Source organism: Taudactylus pleione, unplaced genomic scaffold, assembly GCF_031769625.1.
Source record: "Taudactylus pleione unplaced genomic scaffold, aTauple2 ptg000635l, whole genome shotgun sequence".
Classification (NCBI taxonomy): Eukaryota; Metazoa; Chordata; class Amphibia; order Anura; family Myobatrachidae; genus Taudactylus; species Taudactylus pleione.
In genome coordinates, this window is record NW_028285037.1 from 1,687,438 (window position 1) to 1,706,410 (window position 18,973).

The following is an 18,973-nucleotide window of genomic DNA, read 5'->3' on the forward strand; positions in this document are numbered from 1 at the left end:
TGTAGAGATCTCAGTGTAATCCCCCTTCTCTCCTGTCACTCACCTGTACATATACCTAATAACATGTAAGATCACAGTGTAATCCCCCTTCCCTCCTGTCACTCACCTGTGTATACAACTGGGAACATATAGTCATCTCTGTGTAATCCCCAGCTCTCCTGTATCTCACCTATATATACACCAGAGAACATAAAGACATTGCAGTGTACTACCTAACCTTTCTGTCACTAACCTATCCACTTGTAAACATGTAGTGACCCCAGTATAATCCTCCAGCCCCGTCACTGACCTATAGATACACCCGAGAACATATAGACACCCAGTGTAACTCTCCAGCCCCCCAGTCACACACATAAATACACCTCAGAACATATAAACACACAGTGTAATCCCCCAGCCCTCCTTTTACTCACCTGTACATACACCTGAGGACATGACAGATTTCCCTTGCAGTCGGTCTCTTCACCTACATAGAGATCTGGTTACTAACAACAACCAACAGATCCGGTCTCCGGCTCACAGCCACAGCTAGGAAATGTATCTACCAGCAGATGGGAAGGAGACAGGTGGATAGCTGGGGACAGTGACACAAGGTGTGCTCATGTTACCTGTGCAAGACAGAGGGGGACAGTGACACAAGGTGTGCTCATGTTACCTGTGCAAGACAGAGGGGGACAGTGACACAAGGTGTGCTCATGTTACCTGTGCCAGACAGAGGGGGACAGTGACACAAGGTGTGCTCATGTTACCTGTGCAAGACAGAGGGGGACAGTGACACAAGGTGTGCTCATGTTACCTGTGCCAGACAGAGGGGGACAGTGACACAAGGTGTGCTCATGTTACCTGAGCATAAAGAGGGGGACAGGGACACAAGGTGTGCTCATGTTACCTGTGCTAGAGAGAGGGGGACAGTGACACAAGGTGTGCTCATGTTACCTGTGCAAGACAGAGGGGGGACAGTAACACAAGGTGTGCTCATGTTAATTGTGCAAGACAGAGGGGGGCAGTGACACAAGGTGTGCTCATGTTACCTGTGCCAGACAGAGGGGGACAGTGACACAAGGTGTGCTCATGTTACCTGTGCAAGACAGAGGGGGACAGTGACACAAGGTGTGCTCATGTTACCTGTGCCAGACAGAGGGGGACAGTGACACAAGGTGTGCTCATGTTACCTGTGCAAGACAGAGGGGGACAGTGACACAAGGTGTGCTCATGTTACCTGTGCAAGACAGAGGGGGACAGTGACAACAGGCGTGCTCATGTTACCTGTGCAAGACAGAGGGGGACAGTGACACAAGGTGTGCTCATGTTACCTGTGCAAGACAGAGGGGGACAGTGACACAAGGTGTGGTCATGTTACCTGTGCAAGACAGAGGGGGACAGTGACAACAGGTGTGCTCATGTTACCTGTGCAAGACAGAGGGGGACAGTAACACAAGGTGTGCTCATGTTAATTGTGCAAGACAGAGGGGGGCAGTGACACAAGGTGTGCTCATGTTACCTGTGCCAGACAGAGGGGGACAGTGACACAAGGTGTGCTCATGTTACCTGTGCAAGACAGAGGGGGACAGTGACACAAGGTGTGCTCATGTTACCTGTGCCAGACAGAGGGGGACAGTGACACAAGGTGTGCTCATGTTACCTGTGCAAGACAGAGGGGGACAGTGACAACAGGTGTGCTCATGTTACCTGTGCAAGACAGAGGGGGACAGTGACACAAGGTGTGCTCATGTTACCTGTGCAAGACAGAGGGGGACAGTGACACAAGGTGTGCTCATGTTACCTGTGCAAGACAGAGGGGGACAGTGACACAAGGTGTGCTCATGTTACCTGTGCAAGACAGAGGGGGGACAGTGACACAAGAGGTGCTCATGTTACCTGTGCAAGACAGAGGGGGACAGTGACACAAGGTGTGCTCATGTTACCTGTGCAAGACAGAGGGGGACAGTGACAACAGGTGTGCTCATGTTACCTGTGCAAGACAGAGGGGGACAGTGACACAAGGTGTGCTCATGTTACCTGTGCCAGACAGAGGGGGACAGTGACACAAGGTGTGCTCATGTTACCTGTGCAAGACAGAGGGGGACAGTGACACAAGGTGTGCTCATGTTACCTGTGCAAGACAGAGGGGGACAGTGACACAAGGTGTGCTCATGTTACCTGTGCAAGACAGAGGGGGACAGTGACACAAGGTGTGCTCATGTTACCTGTGCCAGACAGAGGGGGACAGTGACACAAGGTGTGCTCATGTTACCTGTGCAAGACAGAGGGGGACAGTGACAACAGGTGTGCTCATGTTACCTGTGCAAGACAGAGGGGGACAGTGACACAAGGTGTGCTCATGTTACCTGTGCAAGACAGAGGGGGACAGTGACACAAGGTGTGCTCATGTTACCTGTGCAAGACAGAGGGGGACAGTGACACAAGGTGTGCTCATGTTACCTGTGCAAGACAGAGGGGGGACAGTGACACAAGAGGTGCTCATGTTACCTGTGCAAGACAGAGGGGGACAGTGACACAAGGTGTGCTCATGTTACCTGTGCAAGACAGAGGGGGACAGTGACAACAGGTGTGCTCATGTTACCTGTGCAAGACAGAGGGGGACAGTGACACAAGGTGTGCTCATGTTACCTGTGCCAGACAGAGGGGGACAGTGACACAAGGTGTGCTCATGTTACCTGTGCAAGACAGAGGGGGACAGTGACACAAGGTGTGCTCATGTTACCTGTGCAAGACAGAGGGGGACAGTGACACAAGGTGTGCTCATGTTACCTGTGCAAGACAGAGGGGGACAGTGACAACAGGTGTGCTCATGTTACCTGTGCAAGACAGAGGGGGACAGTGACACAAGGTGTGCTCATGTTACCTGTGCCAGACAGAGGGGGACAGTGACACAAGGTGTGCTCATGTTACCTGTGCAAGACAGAGGGGGACAGTGACACAAGGTGTGCTCATGTTACCTGTGCCAGACAGAGGGGGACAGTGACACAAGGTGTGCTCATGTTACCTGTGCAAGACAGAGGGGGACAGTGACAACAGGTGTGCTCATGTTACCTAATCATGAAAGAGGGGGACAGTGACACAAGGTGTGCTCATGTTACCTGTGCAAGACAGAGGGGGACAGTGACACAAGGTGTGCTCATGTTACCTAATCATGAAAGAGGGGGACAGTGACACAAGGTGTGCTCATGTTACCTGTGATAGACAGAGGGGGACAGTAACACAAGGTGTGCTCATGTTAATAGTGCAAGACAGAGGGGGGCAGTGACACTAGGTGTGCTCATGTTACCTGTGCAAGACAGAGGGGGGCAGTGACACAAGGTGTGCTCATGTTACCTGTGCTAGACAGAGGGGGGACAGTGAAACAAGGTGTGCTCATGTTACCTGTGCAAGACAAAGGGGGACAGTGACACAAGGTGTGCTCATGTTACCTGTGATAGACAGAGGGAGACAGTGACACAAGGTGTGCTCATGTAACCTGTGCAAGACAGAGGGGTGACAGTGACACAAGGTGTGCTCATGTTACCTGTGCTAGACAGAGGGGGACAGTGACACAAGGTGTGCTCATGTTACCTGTGCTAGACAGAGGGGGACAGTGACACAAGGTGTGCTCATGTTACCTGTGCTAGACAGAGGGGGACAGTGACACAAGGTGTGCTCATCTTACCTGTGCAAGACAGAGGTGGGACAGTGACACAAGGTGTGCTCATGTTACCTGTGCAAGACAGAGGGGGACAGTGACACAAGGTGTGCTCATGTTACCTGTGCAAGACAGAGGGGGGACAGTGACACAAGAGGTGCTCATGTTACCTGTGCAAGACAGAGGGGGACAGTGACACAAGGTGTGCTCATGTTACCTGTGCAAGACAGAGGGGGACAGTGACAACAGGTGTGCTCATGTTACCTGTGCAAGACAGAGGGGGACAGTGACACAAGGTGTGCTCATGTTACCTGTGCCAGACAGAGGGGGACAGTGACACAAGGTGTGCTCATGTTACCTGTGCAAGACAGAGGGGGGACAGTGACACAAGGTGTGCTCAAGTTACCTGTGCAAGACAGAGGGGGGACAGTGACACAAGGTGTGCTCAAGTTACCTGTGCAAGAGTGCTCAAGTTACCTGTGCCAGACAGAGGGGGACAGTGACACAAGGTGTGCTCATGTTACCTGTGCTAAACAGAGGGGGACAGTGACACAAGGTGTGCTCATCTTACCTGTGCAAGACAGAGGGGAGACAGTGACACAAGGTGTGCTCATGTTACCTGTGCTAGACAGAGGGGGACAGTGACACAAGGTGTGCTCATGTTACCTGTGCTAGACAGAGGGGGTATAGTGACACAAGGTGTGCTCATGTTACCTGTGCTAGACAGAGGGGGACAGTGACACAAGGTGTGCTCATGTTACCTGTGCTAGACAGAGGGAGGACAGTGACACAAGGTGTGCTCATGTTACCTGTGCAAGACAGAGGGGGACAGTGACACAAGGTGTGCTCATGTAACCTGTGCTAGACAGAGGGAGGACAGTGACACAAGGTGTGCTCATGTTACCTGTGCAAGACAGAGGGGGACAGTGACACAAGGTGTGCTCATGTTACCTGTGCAAGACAGAGGGAGGACAGTGACACAAGGTGTGCTCATGTTACCTGTGCAAGACAGAGGGAGGACAGTGACACAAGGTGTGCTCATGTTACCTGTTCAAGACAGAGGGGGACAGGGACACAAGGTGTGCTCATGTTACCTGTGCAAGACAGAGGGAGGACAGTGACACAAGGTGTGCTCATGTTACCTGTGCAAGACAGAGGGGGACAGGGACACAAGGTGTGCTCATGTTACCTGTGCAAGACAGACGGGGACAGGGACACAAGGTGTGCTCATGTTACCTGTGCAAGACAGAGGGGGACAGGGACACAAGGTGTGCTCATGTTACCTGTGCAAGACAGAGGGGGGCAGTGACACAAGGTGTGCTCATGTTACCTGTGCAAGACAGAGGGGGGCAGTGACACCAGGTGTGCTCATGTTACCTGTGCAAGACAGAGGGGGACAGTGACACAAGGTGTGCTCATGTTACCTGTGCAAGACAGAGGGAGGACAGTGACACAAGGTGTGCTCATGTTACCTGTGCAAGACAGAGGGGGACAGTGACACAAGGTGTGCTCATGTTACCTGTGCTAGACAGAGGGGAACAGTGACACAAGGTGTGCTCATGTTACGTAATCATGAAAGAGAGGGACAGTGACACAAGGAGTGCTCATGTTACCTGTGCTAGACAGAGGAGGACAGTGACACAAGGTGTGCTCATGTTACCTGTGCAAGACAGAGGGGGACAGTGACACAAGGTGTGCTCATGTTACCTGTGCAAGACAGAGGGGGGACAGTGACACAAGGTGTGCTCATGTTACCTGTGCAAGACAGGGGGACAGTGACACAAGGTGTGCTCATGTTACCTGTGCAAGACAGAGGGGGACAGTGACACAAGGTGTGCTCATGTTACCTGTGCTAGACAGAGGGGGACAGTGACACAAGGTGTGCTCATGTTACCTGTGCAAGACAGAGGAGGGAGAGTGACACAAGGTGTGCTCATGTTACCTGTGCAATACAGGGGGACAGTGACACAAGGTGTGCTCATTTTACCTGTGCAAGACAGAGGGGGACAGTGACACAAGGTGTGCTCATGTTACCTGTGCAAGATAGAGGGGGACAGTGACACAAGGTGTGCTCATGTTACCTGTGCAAGACAGAGGGGGACAGTGACACATGGTGTGCTCATGTTACCTGAGCATAAAGAGGGGGACAGGGACACAAGGTGTGCTCATGTTACCTGTGCAAGACAGAGGGGGGCAGTGACACAAAGTATGCCCATGTTACCTAATCATGAAAGAGGGGGACAGTGACACAAGGTGTGCTCATGTTACCTGTGCAAGACAGAGGGGGACAGTGACACAAGGTGTGCTCATGTTACCTGTGCTAGACAGAGGGGGACAGTGACACAAGGTGTGCTCATGTTACCTGTGCAAGACAGAGGGGGACAGTGACACAAGGTGTGCTCATGTTACCTGTGCAAGACAGAGGGGGGACAGTGACACAAGGTGTGCTCATGTTACCTGTGCAAGACAGAGGAGGACAGTGACACAAGGTGTGCTCATGTTACCTGTGTAAGACAGAGGGGGACAGTGACACAAGGTGTGCTCATGTTACCTGTGCAAGACAGAGGGGTGACAGTGACACAAGGTGTGCTCATGTTACCTGTGCTAGACAGAGGGGGGACAGTGACTCAAGGTGTGCTCATGTTACCTGTGCTAGACAGAGGGGGACAGTGACACAAGGTGTGCTCATGTTACCTGTGCTAGACAGAGGGGAGACAGTGACACAAGGTGTGCTCATGTTACCTGTGCTAGACAGAGGGGGACAGTGACACAAGGTGTGCTCATGTTACCTGTGCTAGACAGAGGGGGTATAGTGACACAAGGTGTGCTCATGTTACCTGTGCTAGACAGAGGGGGACAGTGACACAAGGTGTGCTCATGTTACCTGTGCTAGACAGAGGGAGGACAGTGACACAAGGTGTGCTCATGTTACCTGTGCAAGACAGAGGGGGACAGTGACACAAGGTGTGCTCATGTTACCTGTGCTAGACAGAGGGAGGACAGTGACACAAGGTGTGCTCATGTTACCTGTGCAAGACAGACTGGGACAGTGACACAAGGTGTGCTCATGTTACCTGTGCAAGACAGAGGGAGGACAGTGACACAAGGTGTGCTCATGTTACCTGTGCAAGACAGAGGGAGGACAGTGACACAAGGTGTGCTCATGTTACCTGTGCAAGACAGAGGGGGACAGGGACACAAGGTGTGCTCATGTTACCTGTGCAAGACAGAGGGAGGACAGTGACACAAGGTGTGCTCATGTTACCTGTGCAAGACAGAGGGGGACAGGGACACAAGGTGTGCTCATGTTACCTGTGCAAGACAGACGGGGACAGGGACACAAGGTGTGCTCATGTTACCTGTGCAAGACAGAGGGGGACAGGGACACAAGGTGTGCTCATGTTACCTGTGCAAGACAGAGGGGGGCAGTGACACAAGGTGTGCTCATGTTACCTGTGCAAGACAGAGGGGGGCAGTGACACCAGGTGTGCTCATGTTACCTGTGCAAGACAGAGGGGGACAGTGACACAAGGTGTGCTCATGTTACCTGTGCAAGACAGAGGGAGGACAGTGACACAAGGTGTGCTCATGTTACCTGTGCAAGACAGAGGGGGACAGTGACACAAGGTGTGCTCATGTTACCTGTGCTAGACAGAGGGGAACAGTGACACAAGGTGTGCTCATGTTACGTAATCATGAAAGAGAGGGACAGTGACACAAGGAGTGCTCATGTTACCTGTGCTAGACAGAGGAGGACAGTGACACAAGGTGTGCTCATGTTACCTGTGCAAGACAGAGGGGGACAGTGACACAAGGTGTGCTCATGTTACCTGTGCAAGACAGAGGGGGGACAGTGACACAAGGTGTGCTCATGTTACCTGTGCAAGACAGGGGGACAGTGACACAAGGTGTGCTCATGTTACCTGTGCAAGACAGAGGGGGACAGTGACACAAGGTGTGCTCATTTTACCTGTGCAAGACAGAGGGGGACAGTGACACAAGGTGTGCTCATGTTACCTGTGCAAGATAGAGGGGGACAGTGACACAAGGTGTGCTCATGTTACCTGTGCAAGACAGAGGGGGACAGTGACACATGGTGTGCTCATGTTACCTGAGCATAAAGAGGGGGACAGGGACACAAGGTGTGCTCATGTTACCTGTGCAAGACAGAGGGGGGCAGTGACACAAAGTATGCCCATGTTACCTAATCATGAAAGAGGGGGACAGTGACACAAGGTGTGCTCATGTTACCTGTGCAAGACAGAGGGGGACAGTGACACAAGGTGTGCTCATGTTACCTGTGCTAGACAGAGGGGGACAGTGACACAAGGTGTGCTCATGTTACCTGTGCAAGACAGAGGGGGACAGTGACACAAGGTGTGCTCATGTTACCTGTGCAAGACAGAGGGGGGACAGTGACACAAGGTGTGCTCATGTTACCTGTGCAAGACAGAGGAGGACAGTGACACAAGGTGTGCTCATGTTACCTGTGCAAGACAGAGGGGGACAGTGACACAAGGTGTGCTCATGTTACCTGTGCAAGACAGAGGGGTGACAGTGACACAAGGTGTGCTCATGTTACCTGTGCAAGACAGAGGGAGGACAGTGACACAAGGTGTGCTCATGTTACCTGTGCTAGACAGAGGGGGGACAGTGACTCAAGGTGTGCTCATGTTACCTGTGCTAGACAGAGGGGGACAGTGACACAAGGTGTGCTCATGTTACCTGTGCTAGACAGAGGGGAGACAGTGACACAAGGTGTGCTCATGTTACCTGTGCTAGACAGAGGGGGACAGTGACACAAGGTGTGCTCATGTTACCTGTGCTAGACAGAGGGGGACAGTGACACAAGGTGTGCTCATGTTACCTGTGCTAGACAGAGGGGGTATAGTGACACAAGGTGTGCTCATGTTACCTGTGCTAGACAGAGGGGGACAGTGACACAAGGTGTGCTCATGTTACCTTTGCTAGACAGAGGGAGGACAGTGACACAAGGTGTGCTCATGTTACCTGTGCAAGACAGAGGGGGACAGTGACACAAGGTGTGCTCATGTTACCTGTGCTAGACAGAGGGAGGACAGTGACACAAGGTGTGCTCATGTTACCTGTGCAAGACAGAGGGGGACAGTGACACAAGGTGTGCTCATGTTACCTGTGCAAGACAGAGGGAGGACAGTGACACAAGGTGTGCTCATGTTACCTGTGCAAGACAGAGGGAGGACAGTGACACAAGGTGTGCTCATGTTACCTGTGCAAGACAGAGGGGGACAGGGACACAAGGTGTGCTCATGTTACCTGTGCAAGACAGAGGGAGGACAGTGACACAAGGTGTGCTCATGTTACCTGTGCAAGACAGAGGGGGACAGGGACACAAGGTGTGCTCATGTTACCTGTGCAAGACAGACGGGGACAGGGACACAAGGTGTGCTCATGTTACCTGTGCAAGACAGAGGGGGACAGGGACACAAGGTGTGCTCATGTTACCTGTGCAAGACAGAGGGGGGCAGTGACACAAGGTGTGCTCATGTTACCTGTGCAAGACAGAGGGGGGCAGTGACACCAGGTGTGCTCATGTTACCTGTGCAAGACAGAGGGGGACAGTGACACAAGGTGTGCTCATGTTACCTGTGCAAGACAGAGGGAGGACAGTGACACAAGGTGTGCTCATGTTACCTGTGCAAGACAGAGGGGGACAGTGACACAAGGTGTGCTCATGTTACCTGTGCTAGACAGAGGGGGACAGTGACACAAGGTGTGCTCATGTTACCTGTGCTAGACAGAGGGGGACAGTGACACAAGGTGTGCTCATGTTACCTGTGCAAGACAGGGGGACAGTGACACAAGGTGTGCTCATGTTACCTGTGCAAGACAGAGGGGGGACAGTGACACAAGGTGTGCTCATGTTACCTGTGCAAGACAGAGGGGGACAGTGACACAAGGTGTGCTCATGTTACCTGTGCAAGACAGAGGGGGACAGTGACACAAGGTGTGCTCATGTTACCTGTGCAAGACAGAGGGAGGACAGTGACACAAGGTGTGCTCATGTTACCTGTGCAAGACAGAGGGGGACAGTGACACAAGGTGTGCTCATGTTACCTGTGCTAGACAGAGGGGGACAGTGACACAAGGTGTGCTCATGTTACCTGTGCTAGACAGAGGGGGACAGTGACACAAGGTGTGCTCATGTTACCTGTGCAAGACAGGGGGACAGTGACACAAGGTGTGCTCATGTTACCTGTGCAAGACAGAGGGGGGACAGTGACACAAGGTGTGCTCATGTTACCTGTGCAAGACAGAGGGGGACAGTGACACAAGGTGTGCTCATGTTACCTGTGCTAGACAGAGGGGGACAGTGACACAAGGTGTGCTCATGTTACCTGTGCAAGACAGAGGGGGACAGTGACACAAGGTGTGCTCATCTTACCTGTGCTAGACAGAAGGAATATATACTGTATAAATAAGAGGATATCCAGAACATGGGGACAGTGTGATATTAGAGCAGAAGACGGATATGATAGATAAGCAATAATAAGTATTAGAAAAGCATTATATACACAGAAGTGCAAAAAGTCATGGGATAGCAGTATGTGACATCTTGGAAATGCCCAGGCCTGCATCAGTGAGTGAGTTTGAACACTGACTAGGCCGCTCATGGCAAGGCGACATGAATTCCATTTCTGAAGTTGTGTGGACATTCTACATTCCTTGATCTACAGTGTCATGTGTGTACTTGGAATTCTTCATGGAAGGCATTACCACCTACCGTGGACGATGCAGTGGCCGACCACAGGTGCTTAACGATCGTGACCAGTGGTGTCATGCCAGAATTGTACATGGTAACAGGTAAGCAACACTGGCTCAACATGTGGGAGCAGAAGACCCACCAGAGTGGCCCTGATAACATTACGACAACGGACACCGCGTCTCACCTGGGCTCGTGATGTCGCTAATTGGACCCTGGAGAACTGGCAACGCGTGGTGTGGTGTAATGGGTCACGGCTCCAGTTGTTTCGGGATGTTGGTAGGTTGGGGTGAGGAACAGACCGCGTGAGGCCATAGACCCCAGTTGTCAACTAGACACCGTGCAAGCTGGTGGTGGTTCCATAATGGGTTGGGTCCACCTGAAGACGTCACTCACCGGTATCTGATACTTTGCATTGTATAATGACCATTTGTACACCTTCATGGGCTGCATTGTCAAAGTCACACAATTGGATATGATTGCTTACAAATATTATCTGACGATATAGTCGTCTATGGTCGGATGACGTGTTATGAGGATGCTACTTTGCATCGCGCAATCCAATGTGCACAAATGCGAATCCACAACACACATATACTGACGCACATTATATATATATATATATATATATATATATATATATATATATATATATATACATATACATACATATATACACATACATACATACGCACATTTGCTATTTCAATACACAGACGCACATATGCGAACGCATGCATATAAAATGGTTCCCACACATTATAGATAATAATCAGAGTTATTAAAGGTATTTGTTAGCTAATAATTATGATGTAATATGTACTTAAAGGAGATCTGAGGTTCAGAATACAGTGTCATGTTTGGTATCATACTAAATCCCTGTTTATTTGCAGACATCCGTATCTATCGGCAAAGAAGTCGCATCATGCGTCAGCTAGTTATGGATGATAGGGAGTTATTGAGTAGAATGTTATTATTTGTATGCAGTGTTGTAGCCAGTATTAACCAGTTCTTCGGCGGGAAGTTACACAATGGGACTGTTGGAAGACTGAGCCATACCCCTGATGACACCGTATGAACTGACCAATGACCAGAAGCAAGAACCAATGAGAACCTGTCAATTTGTCCCTTTGCTAACTCTGTAACCTGTAAGGTATATAGGCTGTGTCCTGTCCTCAGTGTACACACATCTTCTAGCGACCGCAGACTTCTGGATTGATGACTGTATACTGGGACCAGTGCGCACGCGTATGTATCGGGCTGTACTATTTTCATTGCTTTTTACTCTAATTATTAAATATTATATCGTGTTACTTTTTTTTTTACATAAATATCTTTTTGTGCTTTGGAACCACACGATTGGACTGGACAGCAATTCTTTCTTAAGCGACTTGCAGCGCTAAATAGCGACAGATAGGAATCAATAGATGGGGGCTCGCAGCTGAAATCACGCTACCACAAACTGACCAAAGCAACCGGATTTCAGTTCCTCAACAAAGAATGGACGCATCATATATGGGTAAGAACGCAATGTGTTTAAAACCTGTTTATTCTCTCTTGTCACGGACATTCGGTTTCACAACATGGAGTACTAAAGTGTTTCTTTTATTGTCATTTTTTGCGCTGCAATAGGCGATTCTCATATAGCGTATGCGTCTTACCTGTATTACTGCCAGATGTTTAAGCAATCGTTTTGATAGATAGTTTTGTATCACTTGTTAAAACCTCTGAATAGGTATTGCCACGAGGGAAAGCATTTTTCTGGCCAGAAGACAAAGGTGGGATGTGAATGTGAACGTATGCTTGTGATGTGATAAGGAAAAAGAAAAACGGAAAAAGTTTTATCTTCACTGTTGGAACGAGACAGGAGAGACCCGGTAGGTGTCTGACGAGGCACAACGACTACCGAGTAGGTATACACAGCAGGTATACTGGCAGCGAGAACAGGGATTTCTGTTATCGGCGAAAACCAGAGGGGTTTTCAGCAGACACACCCAATAGTAATCACAAAGCTTATTGGTAGTTAGTATCTATAGGCAATGCGATTGGACCGCACGGTTGCGTACACACCGCATTGTTGCGTATAAAACTGTGATTGGTGTTGTGTGGGAGTGAATCGCTGGCAAGGGTAAGTGTTATTGGAACACTTAAATTCTACCAGTTGAAGCTTGCTCACAGTAAGACGCTGTCGGACATATCTTGTAAGTTTTTCCGGAAGCAGAATAATTGCATAGGCTATTTTCTGCTCCTCATTGTGTAAAACTGATATATAAAAAAAAAAAGCTTAGCGGTCAGTTTTGCACAGTGGGAGGAAGTGAGGGGACGCAGCTTGTAAATTTGTCCACCGGTCGAAATCTCTAGCGAAAGTAGCAAAAGCGTTGTCCCAGATGGGGGCTAAGCAGTCGCTAGGGATGGACGAGGAGATGCTGCTTATGGAAAGGGCGACTGGTTCGGCAGGTATATAATGAATGTGAAGTATGGTGCATATGCTACAGCGTACTGCGACATATGGGTCAAGATGAGCAAAGGATGTGTGAGACCCTTTCCCAAAGTTGGCAGTTTCGATTCGGAGGTACTAAGTAATGTTAGAGACAACATAAGTTTAGTCAAATCTTTGAAGAAAAGAGTAAAGTATAATGATTGTTTAAAGTTATGGGAGCACGAGGACACGTGGCAAGGTGAACGCACGTCGCAAAGCAGCGTGCCCACGCCGCAAAGTAGCGAATTCACGCCGCAAAATAGCGCACACACGTGGCAAAGTAGCATGCCTCAAAACAGCGTACTCATGCCGCAAAGCAGCACGCCGCCAGGTAGCGTACCCACGCTGCAAGGTAGCGTTACCGCGCATAAATAAGAGAGCGCATGCGCACCTCCGTCACCATATGCGGCCGCAGGTGAAAGCACAGCCAATACCAAAAAAAAAAAAAAAATCGTAACAAGTAACTTATACCGTTTTAAGTCACCTCAAGGAAAATGTTATTGTGGAAGATGATGAACCAGACTTGCCGACTTGTAGCTCCCTCCTTCCGGGAGGGAGCCGTCGGCCATCCTCAGCAGGGGGACGTGTCCCATCAGAAGGGGCCGTGACCCACACTATGACTAGTCAATGGGGGCGGGTCATGGGCGTGACAACGCGATCGTGTCATCGCGGCCCCGCCCCCCTCTTCACAATGCCAAGATAAATGGCAGTGTGAAGCAGGGGGCGGGGCCATGATGACGCGAATCGCGTCATCGGGCCCCCCGCTGATGGGGATAATACTGTATTTGCGAGGGGACCGGGAGACCTACCTACTTTTCCGGGGGGCCGGGAGCGGCACCCAATTTTCGGGAGGCTCCCAACCAAATAGGGAGGGTAGGTAAGTATGTGATGAACCCACTGTAATTTCAGCCATTGCCCAAGCTGTTAATATACTAGATGTTCCTCAGAGAGGAAAGGGAGCGATCCAACCAGCAGGGGCAGCAGCTGAAATTGCTGAGAGTAGTGGAGACCGTAATAGGAGAGGTAACACCCATAATACCAAAGCAATAAGTCCATTATTAATCCTGAACATAGTGATGTGGAAGCTATACATCCTGTACGTACATTTGCAGCTCCCAGTGGGAAACCGGACAAAGATGGTATACTGTAGTTCCCATAAGGAATGTAACAATGCATTGTCCATGGACGAGAGCAGAATTACATTCAATTATGTCAGACTTCCCAGACCCCAGGAAAGAGTTAGCCAAATGCCAGAAATGTGTTACAGATTTAGGTAATGCTCATGAGCCAACTAATAAAGATTGGTGAGTGGTGCTAAGGGCCTGTCTCCCCTCCAATACTGATGTACAAAAGTTTATTAAGGATTGTGTATTGGAGGAGGATGAATCCTTAACAGATGAGGATAACCAGGTGAATATAAAGCGAATAAACACCCATTTGGCTATATACTTTCCCGTGATAGTGAACTGGAGTAAAATTTTCACTATTAAACAAAAAAAAAAGTGAATCTGCAACAGATTATTTTGCCCGAGCGCTGCTAGCGATAACCCAGTATACAGGGATAGCAGATATAAAAGATGATGTACACCACAGGGAAGTAGCTTTTACGGTACTAATGGATGGTCTCAAAGATAATCTAAAACCCAGGGTGCAAACCTCTGTACCTAACTGTAGAGGAATTACTGTAGATGCACTTAGAGAATCGGCCATAGAATATGACCAGAACATTTGCAGGAAGAAAGAGGCACAGAGTGAGAAATTAATGGCAGTGAGCATTCAGGCTTTAGAGGGATCATACATACAGCCACAACCTTACAACACATACCAGCAACGGAGTTATACAGTAAGGTGTTTTAATTGCAATAAAGAGGGATTGCATATTGAGAAATCGGGGGCCTCCTGAAAAGGGAACACCCAGATACAGACGGAGAGGGCACTCACAAGATTCAGGACATTTCCAACAGTTACTCGCCCACATAGTGACAGCAAATGCTCTGCTGGAGGATGATAGTCAGCTCTAGGGGTCAGGTAATACCTGTAGTCTACAGCCAGTCAGGTTAACTGAGAATACTAGGGAAGAACCTACAATGACAGTTGATATATCTGGTACTAAACACACTTTTCTTGTAGATACAGGGGCGACCAGATCCGTGATAACTTCTCCATTTAATTTACAGGTTACCAACAAAACCATAGCAGCAATGGGAGTAACAGGGAGGGTACAGCATTACCTTCTAACCAGATCTGCAGAGGTTACTATCGGGCCACTGCAAACCAATCATTCCTTTCTCCTGGCAGCGGCAGCTCCTACTAACTTGCTGGGAAGGGATTTGCTGTGTAAAATGGGGTGTGTCATATACTGTACCCCTGATGGTATATACCTAGATATACCGGAGGTTGTGTATGAGGTACAGGATATATTGGATACACCACAAAGGTTAATGTTGCACTCTGCCATTCTAGAACAAAGTCCATCTCAGGTAAAAGAAATGTTATTGCAAATACCGGGTTCCCTCTGGGCCAAAGATGGACAGGACACTGGATTGATGGCAAACGTATCTCCTGTAATGGTTAACTTGAAGAGTGGTAGGCAAGCTCCAAAAATCCCTCAGTATCCATTAAAGCCAGAGGTGGAGCTAGGGGTGTAACCAATAATTGAGAGGTTACTGCAACAGAGGATTTTAATTCGTACAGCTAGTCCAGCCAATAGTCCAATTTTTCCAGTGTAGAAGGCTGGCGGGAGGGGCTATAGATTAGTACAGGATCTTAGGGGGGTTAACAAAGTTGTTGACAGCCAATTCCCCATAGTGCCTAATCAAGTTGTCATTCTCACGCAGATTACACAGTCTGCAACCCACTTCACTGTCATTGATCTATGTTCTGCTTTCTTCTCTGTTCCTCTTCACCCTGACTGTCAATATCTATTTGCATTCTCCTACAGAGAGGTACAATATACATGGACACGATTTCCCCAGGGTTTCATAGATAGCCCCAGCATTTTCTCTCAGGCTTTACACGACTGTTTGCAATCTTTTCAACCAAGCAATGGGTCTGTCCTCATTCAATATGTAGATGATTTGTTGTTGTGCTCCGATTCGTTTATGTCATGTTTAAATTATACTAATCTGTTGTTGCTTCATCTCTCACAAACAGGGCACAAGGTTGCAAATGACAAATTACAGCCATGCCAGACTAAGGTTAAATACTTGGGACACTGTCTAACCCAGGGGCTAAGACACTTGACAACAGACAGAATTCAGGCCATACAGTCCATGACACTGCCGCAAAACCAGCAGCAAATCTGTACCTTCTTGGGCATGTGTGGATACTGCAGGACGTGGATCCCAGGTTTTTCTATTTTGGCATTACCATTGCAGGACTTCGTTTCCTCCTCAAAACCCCACCATGTCACACACACTGAGGAGACAGAGCAGGCTTTCCTTAACCTTAAGGATAGTCTGACTAGAGCACCTGCCTTGGGTATACCAGATTATGAAAAACCCTTTGAGTTAAATTGTATGGAAGCTGATGGCTGCGCGGCAGGTGTCCTCACACAGAAACATGGTGACGCTAGCAGACTTGTAGCATACTACAGTGCACAATTGGACAATGTAGCAATATCACGCCCAACGTGTTTAGCTGCAACTGCTCTTCTGGTAAATAAAAGCAAGGACGTAGTATTAGGGCATGATACAACTGTCTATACACCGCATGCAGTATCTGCTTTGTTAAATTCTACCCAAACCAGACATGTCTCATCAGCAAGGTTCACGATATGGGAACTAGCTCTAATGGCACCTGCAAATATTACCATTAAACGGTGCAATACGTTAAATCCAGCAACGTACTTACCATATGTGCCTCGAGATGCACAAAGGGTGGAGGATGGCGAGTCTCTGGTTGAAGGTGAGTTTTGCAGGTATACTGACACACATGATTGTATGGAATATTTGAATAAGACCTTTACTGTAAGACCAGACATATGTGACACACCATTAGAAGATGTAGATTTGACATTTTACACGGATGGGAGTTGTCATAGACAGCCACAGGAGAATTATGCACATGTTATGCTGTTGTAAATGACGAGGATGTTGTAGAAGTTGAACAACTTGGTCCACCTCACTCAGCCCAGGTGGCTGAACTGGTGGCATTAAGGAGAGCTTGTGAGTTGGCAGAAGGTAAATCAGCTATTATATACACTGACTCTAAGTACGTCTTTGGGGTAGTACATGATTTTGGGTCTCTTTGGCGTCTTAGGAACTTTATGACAGCAGCAGGCACACCAGTAGCACATTCACAACACATAAAAGGACTTCTGACAGCAATCTAGCTACCAAAGGCAGTAACCATCATCAAATGCAAAGCCCACACATGCGAAGAAGACCCGGTGTCAATGGCCAATAACAGGGCAGATGAAGCTGCCAAATGGGCAGCAGGGTTATGCATAAACATAACAACTAACAAAGTGATGTTCTTCCAGACAATAGAGACACAGAAATTAATTGAAATGCAAGATTTGTGTTGTTTACAGGAAAAGGCGGTCTGGAGATCGAAGGGATGTGGTCGGGAGTGCTCTGGACTCTAGAGAGATGGACAAGGTAGGCCTGTTGCTCCCAAGGCATACTACCCAAGCTTGGCTGAGGCAGCTAATGGTCTGACTCACCTGGGAAAAGAAGGTATGTGCAAGTTGGTCAGAGCATATTGGCGTGCACCAGGCTTTTCTTCTCAAGCTGGATAAAGAGCAATGTCCTAACTGACTTATTTGAGGAAAAATGTCGGGAAGACAATACCCACCGAGCCATCCCATATCCCTCCCACAGACAGGCCTTTTCAGGTAATACAAATTGACTTCATCCAATTACCACCTTGCAGGAATCTCAAGTATGTATTAGTTTGTACTGATGTATTTTCTACTTGGGCAGAGGCATATCCAGCTTCCACTAATACTGCTGTTTTTACTATTAAGAAGATTGTTCAGGAGTTTGTATGCAGATACGGTATCCCTCGGATCATAGAAAGTGATAGGGGTACTCATTTCACTGGTGATGTCTTCCAGAACATGTGTAAGTTGATAGGTATTAATAGTAGACTTCACACCTCCTACCGACCGCAAGCTAGTGCGAAGGTGGAGAGAGTGAACAGTACCATTAAGAATAAACTGAGTAAGTTCATGGCTGAAACTGGATTAGGATGGCCAGAAGCCTTACCACTCGTCCTCCATAGCATCAGAACCACTCCCAGATCTCCTATTAATCTGTCCCCCTTTGAGATAATGTTGGGGAGAAACCTCATTTGATTATAAGTCCACAGGATGATTTGAAGAGTAATAATGAGGTTACTGTGCGATATCTTATAAAAATGAGTAGAAAGCTGAAACAACAGCAACAGAAACTGAAAATGTTGTTACCTGATATGCCAGAAACAAACTGTCATGATGTTGAACCTGGAGAATATGTTATGATCCGGAATCTCTTACTCTCAGGCTGTTTGACAGACTGGTGGGAAGGTCCTTACCAGGTGTTGATGCCAAGTACCACATCTTTGAAGGTAGCAGAAAGAGATACCTGGGTCCATTCCACTCACTGCAGAAAGGTTAACCACCCGAAGGAGGTACAAGGCAAAGTCGAGACAGACAACGTGGACATGTCGATTGCGAGCCTGTTCCGGGAGAACTAAAGACTGCAGTGAAAACACCTGAGCCAGAGACGCGAGCAGATTACTATTCCAGCAATGGAGTGGCGATCTGTTTCGGGGAGGCCGATAGTGATGTCGATGGAGTGGAGTCGGAGGAGAGAGCAATAAAACGATCAGGGCAACCTATGGTCAAACTCAGTTTAGGGATTGTTAAGAGATGTTAGCCATGTAACTCGGAGACAGTGTGAGGGACTATTGTCTGAGGAATATTGTATTTGTGAGCACTGTGGATCCCTAGTTGATGAGAAATGCATCCAACGATGCCAGTCCAAGAGTAACCTATATATGGGCGGGCATCCTTTAGAGGATTACCATTCTTTAGTGGGTAAGGTCTTAAACCAAACTGAATGTTGGGTGTGCTCACAAGTACCTCAAGGACAGAGTAATTCTGGATTAGTGCCATACCCATTAAAGT

General features: G+C 48.6%; 1 protein-coding gene across 1 annotated transcript in view; it reads right to left on the reverse strand.

Annotated features, from left to right (window-relative positions):
- Window positions 1–543: 543 nt before the first annotated feature.
- The window catches only part of FHIP1B (FHF complex subunit HOOK interacting protein 1B), a 97,278-nt gene continuing 78,848 nt past the window's right edge, over window positions 544–18,973 (reverse strand). The window contains exon 12 of the mRNA XM_088454935.1: window positions 544–608. Coding sequence (XP_088311061.1) covers window positions 600–608 — 9 coding nt within the window. The 3' untranslated portion in view covers window positions 544–599. The remainder of the gene's footprint in view (window positions 609–18,973) is intronic.